General features: G+C 43.9%; 1 protein-coding gene across 2 annotated transcripts in view; it reads right to left on the bottom strand.

Moving 5' to 3' along the window:
• The window catches only part of rundc3b (RUN domain containing 3b), a gene marked incomplete at both ends in the record, with an annotated part of 13,922 nt that extends 6,412 nt beyond the window's left edge, over window positions 1–7,510 (bottom strand). Inside the window, 4 exons of one of the 2 annotated variants that reach the window (XM_080857529.1) lie at window positions 230–315; window positions 486–614; window positions 1,377–1,515; window positions 7,416–7,510. In XM_080857529.1, coding sequence (XP_080713655.1) covers window positions 230–315; window positions 486–614; window positions 1,377–1,515; window positions 7,416–7,510 — 449 coding nt within the window. Of the gene's footprint in view, window positions 1–229; window positions 316–485; window positions 620–1,376; window positions 1,516–7,415 lie in introns of both variants that reach the window. The other variant, XM_080857530.1, reaches the window with a different exon arrangement.
• Between the last annotated feature and the right edge of the window lie 132 nt (window positions 7,511–7,642).

Genomic DNA, 7,642 nt, shown 5'->3' with positions numbered 1-7,642 from the left:
TCCCAGGGAGGGATGGGACCACTGGAGATCAGTGGAACTTCTCAAATCTTGATGGCGTTCAGAAAGAGCATTTGACAAATGCTAATTGAGAAGGTAACTGCCTTTTGTACTCGGCCCAACGCTTATAGATTTAGACCAAGCCTGAACATGTGAAACCATGAAATGCACATAGATCAGGATCATGTAAATCGGGAGCAGTTGGGGCGGTGTGTGCGTGTGAAGAGGAGACCTGGTGGTTTTGATGTCTCTCAGCCCAGCCGAGATGTACTCAGACAAGCGTTTCTCCATTAGAGCCACTCTGATCCAAGCTCTCCCCTGGGACAGAAAGAGGGGGGGGGGGGGGGGCAGGGGACAGACAGAGAAAGAAAAAGAGATGAAGGGAGGGAGACAGAAAGGGAAAAATAGAGGGAGAGAGAGAAAGAGAGACATACTATAGCAGCCCATGCTAAATGGCTAAATTTGTGTTTGTGTGTCTGTGTTTTTACCTTGGCCCTGGAGCTGCGGACGTTTTCCATGCTTTCGATGCTGTGGATGCAGGAATGGGGGACTTTACTGCAGGCCAGCCGGATGTAGTCCCAGAAGCTCCGAGCACTCTCATATCCAAACCAGCTCAGCTGGCCTGGACGGAGAGAGAGGGATAGAGAGGGGGGAGAGAGGGAGAGAGAGAGAGGGGAGAGAGGGGGGGATAGAGAGGGGGTAGAGAGGGAGAGAGAGAGAGGGGAGAGAGGGGGGGATAGAGAGGGGGGAGAGAGGGGGAGGGAGAGAGAGAGTAGAAGGCACAGAAAGAAAGCAAAAAGGTCAAAGAGAAAATGAGAATGATGACTGTAACATGAATATCTCAGTAAAATTGAGGAGGGAGAGAGAGAGAGAGAGAGAGAGAGAGAGAGGGAGAGAGAGAGGGGGGAGAGAGAGGGAGGGAGAGAGAGAGAGAGGGAGAGAGAGAGGGGGGAGAGAGAGGGAGGGAGAGAGAGAGAGAGAGAGAGAGAGATAGAGAAGTTGTGAGCCTATTTATAGATGAGTGTCATTAACATTCTGAAATCACCTCCCCTGATGACTTATTCATTCAACCCCCATCCCCAAAGACCACCATCAGTCATTCTATGGATTTGCATGGCAGAGACCTAATCAGTGTACACTACTGTGAACATACCCATGAATGTGTGTGTGTGTGTGTGTGTGTGTGTGTATGTGTGTATGTATGTGTGTGTTGTTTACATGCAAAAAGACTATATACTAATTGCATGCAAGCATACTTCTAATGAACCACGGACTAAGTAAGGACTCATGGCGAATGCATAAACTACAGCATGAACTAATCACAGGCATAGACACTTGATTAGGGTCAAGACCTCAAGATATGTAAGCTTGTGGACAACATATCCCATGATTCTTTGCTGACCTTTGAGCCTGTGACTGAGGATCTGCTCCAGGATGGACACAAAGTTGGTGAATTCCGGAGAGGAATCATCTACGGTCTCAAAGCATGAGCGGTCGATCAGTGTCTTCACAGAGAACCTACAGAGGAGACAGACCAACAAGCTCAGAAATCAGTTCATTTTCTACTGGTCTACAGTACTTCTACTAGTACAACTGGTCAACTTCTACTAGTACTACTGGTCAACAACTAGTGTGTGAGTGTGTGTGTGTGTGTGTGTGTGTGTGTGTGTGTATGTTTGTGTGCGTATGTTTGTGTGTGTATGTGTGTATGTGTGTTTGTGTGTGTTTCTCTAAGAGAGACAGAGAGCACTCCTATCGGGAACGATCAGCGAACATATCACGGATCACTGTTATACTCTGGCTTCTAGCAACAAAACACATGCTGGAACACATGCAGGGCTGGAAAGAATAGCGGCGAGAAACAAGAGAGAGAGAGAGAGAGAGAGAGAGAAAGGGAAAAAAAGAGAGTGGGAACATGGTGAAACCATGAGGGAGGGAGGGGAAATGAGGTGAGAGAAATGGACACACTGCAGGTGATGAGGTGAACAGCCGTTGCCAGGCTAGGCCAGCCTAGGCCAGCCTAGGCCAGCCTGGAGGCTACAGAGTGGTGAAAAAAACAAGCCTAATATCACCCCCCCCCCCTTCTCTCTCTCACTCTATCTCTCTTAGGAGGTCTGTTTGTATCTGGGGACACAGACTGATTTGATTTCTATCGATGTTTAAATAAAGTTTTTTTTAAGTCTCTCTCTCGTTTTCTCTCTCTGTCTCCTGAGGCTGGTTCCCATATTGCTGATCAGTAAACACTTGATGGGCACAAGACCTGATCTGCATCAGGGGAAAACAGAGCAGCATAATACAAAAATGTATTGTGAAATCTGTCCACATTGAAGTCATTGTGTTTGTGTGTGTTTGTGTGTTTGTGTGTGTGTGTGTGTGTGTGTGTGTATAAGAGGCCCAACAAATGATGAGAACAGGAGGATTTATTCCTATTCCAGAAACAAGCTCAAGATGTCTAGAATAATACATTTCCTTTCAGGATTTCTGTCTCTTTCCCTTCATCTTCTCCTCTTCACTCTGAAGTGAGGCTTCACATCCTTTGATCTGTCAGGAACTCATCATGAAATGTTCATCTTTCTGACACTGAGTTAAAAAGGATCAGCCTCACTCTGTTCGCTTCCAGCTAATGAAATAATGGCTATTTGTTCCTCTTCTCTGTACAACTCCCACATAATTTCGCAGCTATTCAGTGAAATGACAGCCGAAAATGTCACCTTTTATTTCCTTCTCCTTTCATTAGATTACTCACATCATCATTTCTTCAACACAAGACCTCAAGCAGAAGTAAAACCAGCACGGGCAACCCACCCAGCGGCGAAGTCTGTCGATGGAACTCGTGCCGAATCACAGCAAGACTGGTTCGAAAGCCAGCTTCTTTTCTGAGTCATCATCTGCCAGACATGCGGCAGGAACACAATGAGACCTTCAGAAGCCGTCCGCACTGATTACAGCTGGACTGAGATAACATGATAAAGGCCTTCAAGCTTTTCTCCTCTGCTCTGGCCCAAGTGCGCGCAGTGCAAATTGCCGATATTTGCTACATACAGGGAGGATGCTATACTGAGAATGTATTGGTTATGCTTGCCTCGTTAGCAGATAAAGAAAGACTGTGTTTACTGTGTATGCTTGTGTGTGTATGTTTCCGTCTGTGTGTGTGAGTGTATGTGTATGTGGGTGGGTGTGTGGGAGTGTATGTGTGTGTGTGTGTGTGTGTGTGTGTGTGTATGTGTGTGAGTGTGAGAGCGAGAGAGAGGGAGAAAAATGTGTGTGTGTGTGTGTGTGTGTGTGTGTGTGTGTGTGTGTGTGTGTGTATGTGTATGTGTATGTGTTTCTGTGAAAGAGTCCCTGCTGAGCCCCCTGTAGCTCTTTGACATTAGCGGGCATTAAGAAAGGCATCATGCCCGGACCCCTAACAGCTTCAAATGCGGCAATGCATTGCTTACAGCCTATGCCAGCCACAGACTGGCACAGAGGTTGGGCCCTCCCTCTAGTACAGACAAGACTATACACCCACAATAACTAAAATGCCAAGCAGAAACCATCATTGGAAATGCCCACTGCGCCACCCAAAAGAAGATGCTTTCAGCCCATATTACTGGTAAGGGCCCACCGTAGAATTACCACATGTGCTGCTGTCACACTGCTACTGTTTGTGACCGTCACAGTCGTTCCTGTGACTGGTTACTACATCCTGAAGTTTGAGAATTCATTTATTTTTGTATTTTTTTTTCAGACTTCAGTCCAGGCACAATTTTGTCTTTTACTTGGTGTTTGCTTGATGAAGCGAGATAAGATCTGTATAAGTGCTATTTGATCGTGCTGTGATCAGACAAGCTGCCAAATACACACACACACACACACACACACACACACACACACTTAAACACACACTAGGTACCAAAGTACATAGCCTAAAAAAAGCAGCACTAACAGGTTATTTATTAAGTTATTAAGAATATTTTGCTTCTAAACTTGCAATACTCAAATATTCAAACAGAATACTGGAAAGATAATCATGGGTCGCATAATGAAATAATGACAAACACTGTTATTTCTATCTGGCCTAAACTTTTTGACAAACCAAAACTACTTAGTGTGCCTTTAAGCAAATCACCAGTCATGTCAACACACATCCTTAAAACAGTGTGTGGAGCCACAGCTTTCTGTGCCGCAGGAGTCGAGTTGGCTCTACTCCAGATGGGCTCTGACCTGCCCAGGACAAGTTCCGCCACAACACGAGCCCCAGGTTAATGGAGCATGGATCAAAGAAAGTGATATAGATACAGGACGCAAGGACCAGAAAGTGATAGAGATACAGGACGCAAGGACCAGAAAGTGATAGAGATACAGGACGCAAGGACCTGGAAGAAGTATGGGTCAGGTCTTTCCATACACTATAATGGTAACAGTTAAACTTCATGAAGCCCTAAAGGAAGACAGTCAAATAGTTCATAAAGGGACAAATGGTCTGTGGGGTATCAGAGTGTAAATGTGTTTTTCCCCCCTAAACTGTCAAGTCTAGGAAATGTATGGTCTTGCATGTCCTGCTTCTATTAGAGCAACCTTTGTATGATGCTATGGGAGCAAATGGAAGAACTGCACGATAAAATACTGAATTAAGATTCTCCTAAACTCATGGACACACTAACTACAATCATGCTGGGGGGTTTGTACAAAGATACTGTCTCTTAATTGACTATTGAGCTCAGTCCCTCTCACTCTCTTCACAAACCACTCTGTCACCTCACTGTAATAAACCCTGTTTTTAATAAGGAGGGGTTACAGTTTGAATATTGACATCATTATTATTATCATCATCTCAAGAGGTCACGCCTAACATTAATCCTGTTTTAATTAGCTGAACATTTGCTGAAGGCCAAGTTTGTTTGAGTGTGTGTTTGAGGTTGTGGGTGCATGCGAGTGAGGTGTTTTCCCTTCAAATAAAGCGTTTTCTGCTGCCCATGAATACATGAGAAATCTTCCCAGAACTTGTCTTTCTGTTGTATACCATGCAGTTGGTGTTACTGTAAGCTATAACTCAGAGAGATTATTTGATTTGAGAATTTTGGCTTACTGGACTCATTGCTCTGGTTTAAAACAAGAGTCAGCAGCAGCCATGTTGACATATCATTTATTATTTTCTGCTGACTGCTGTTGGAGTACTATTTATTATTTTACCTCAGTTTACTGTGAAACCGTTACCTTTTTTGTTCAGCTTTGACTGTCCCACCAATCACATTCGTCCCTTACAAGCATCCCCAGTATTCAAGATTAGAGCAAAGTACAAACAATGCTCTCAGACTTTCTGCCACCTTTGAAAATCTGAGTAAAATGACTATGAAAAAAACTCCCTCCTTTATCACTCAGACAGTAGGGCTTCTATGTCTGTACAAAGGCTGCAAAGGGTTCCCGAAGAGCAGAATATGGGACTAATTTTCTTCTCCAAGGTTACATTGACATGTTGAAGCGGAAGGAAGGAATTGTCTTATATTACAAACACAATAATGAGCTACGTGAAACTCTAACCATTTCAGAAAGTCTCATCTCAAATATAAATAAAATGACTGAGGAGGTGGCAAGCATCAGTGATCCAGCCAACTTAACAGAAAATTTGACTTTGCTGTTGTAAACTAGTTCGAACTAGACGACTATGCAACTGCATGCAAAATGTGTATGACTAAAAAGAGTATCAATCCTCTGTGTTCAGAATTATATATATTTTATCAGGCATACCAGAGGCCAGTCCTCACTGCCAGCAGAGATCAGGGAGGCATTGTTTCTCTCACAGTGATGCTTTCACTATGCCTTCTGCTTATTGGGCAATTTTCTCCATCATTCACAGAAACAGATCATTCTTGTAGTCACGAAACATCATCATTGCAACAACTACAATATATAGCAGATGTCAAATAACACATTTTCAGGGTGCATGAAATACATCTGACAATCAGCTGAACTCCAGTGAGCCTACTTCATCGTAAGAATATCTCAACGCTTCACTGGGCCCTCATGAGACCTCATGTGCAACACCAAAACACCAAAAGTCTTGGCATTACACAGTTAGCTCATAGACTTTATTGCCCCTTGATGTTTGCTACTGTCAGCATTTCTTCTATTTAGTCATAAATGCTGGACGTTTGTTTCTATACGTTGGCAGTCTGAGATTCTTTTGAATGAAGAGTGTGTTACTAATTCAAATGTATTTTTATTATTATTATTATATCTTCCACATAATAAAGTTCTCTTGACCTAGTCCACACAGTCAGGAGTAATAGAGCCCTGTGCTGGAGGCTAATGAGCACATCTTAGGTTTTACAGTGTGCCTCTGATCAAGCTCAAACGGTCCCTCGAGGTGGCACTGAGGATTTTAAATAAGGGCTTGGCCCAGTGTAGCATCCTGCTATGCCACCAACACTATATCACACTTCCAATACCAAACAGATGCAAATGCCACATTTGTGTTTGCATACTGATGAAGGACACGATTAGATTGTTATAGGTGGAACTGAATCAGAAAAACATAGGAGGAGGCTTGGCTCATATTTCAGGCATGCCACTGCATTACAGTGGTACTGTTCACATGTACTTTTGGATAGTGTCTACCAAGCAATGTTTATCATCACAAACAAGCAGTGTCCATTATAAGAGCATACTCTGACTGATCATCACTAAATTGATAGTGGTGGATAATCTGGCTTCAAGAGAAAACATTTTCCCCCTGTTTTCAGTCATGTCATTTATAAAGTTGAATGCTTTGAATTCCTCTTGATAATCACCCCTGACTCCAGTGAATATGATATTCTGCTATATTCGATTGTGTAATGTCAGGTGGTCATGGGTTATTTTCTCTTTCTTTCTTTCTTTCTTTCTCTCTCTCTCTCTCCATCTCGCTGTAACTGTGGTTTAACACAAACTATTCAACTGTAAAGCATAACTCCATGAGAATGATTAGCGCACACAGAGAGAGATGGGGAGAGGGGGCTTGAGAAATGGGGGACGACGACGACATTATACTCATGTAAAGTCATGAGTCATCGTGATGTATCTTTTACCCCTGAGAGATTGTCCATGACTTAGGCTATAGTGAAAATTCCCAGATTTGAGGACGGACGGCAGCCTTCTTCCTACCTAACGCGACACATAAAACTGCTCCAACGATTCACTACTATACTATGACGTGATGGCATTGTACAACAGCAACAGGCCTACAGTAAGTGACAGTGCTGGTGTGTACAAGCACCATTCACAAGCAGAGCACGTTCGGATTTCAATACATTTCATATTAAACAATGCGGGGCACACAAAACATGACAGTGAAAACAGTGACACAAACCATATGCTTTAGCGTTGACTGCACACTTATTGTGTACAAATGTAGGCTACGCTTGTTTGAATTACTTTGTACCAACGCACATCGTTACCTGCAGACGGTAATCAGATTCTTCCTCTCCACGGCGCCGCACCTAGCGGCAGCCCTCTTCCGGACTCCACTGAGCCCCAGACTCAGAGCTGCCATCCTCCCTTTCCCTTCCCGACGTGTCGCCCCTGCTGCTCAGGCGTTTGCGTCTCTGATTTGAGTGTTGACTCCTTGATAGACTGTGAAACCTGCCTGCGCTTCTGCTGACCTGGGAAACAGGCAAGAGCTGCG

This window comes from Sprattus sprattus, assembly GCF_963457725.1.
Source record: "Sprattus sprattus genome assembly, chromosome: 19".
NCBI classification, from domain to species: domain Eukaryota; kingdom Metazoa; phylum Chordata; class Actinopteri; order Clupeiformes; family Clupeidae; genus Sprattus; species Sprattus sprattus.
This window is presented reverse-complemented; position numbering and strand designations above follow the sequence as displayed.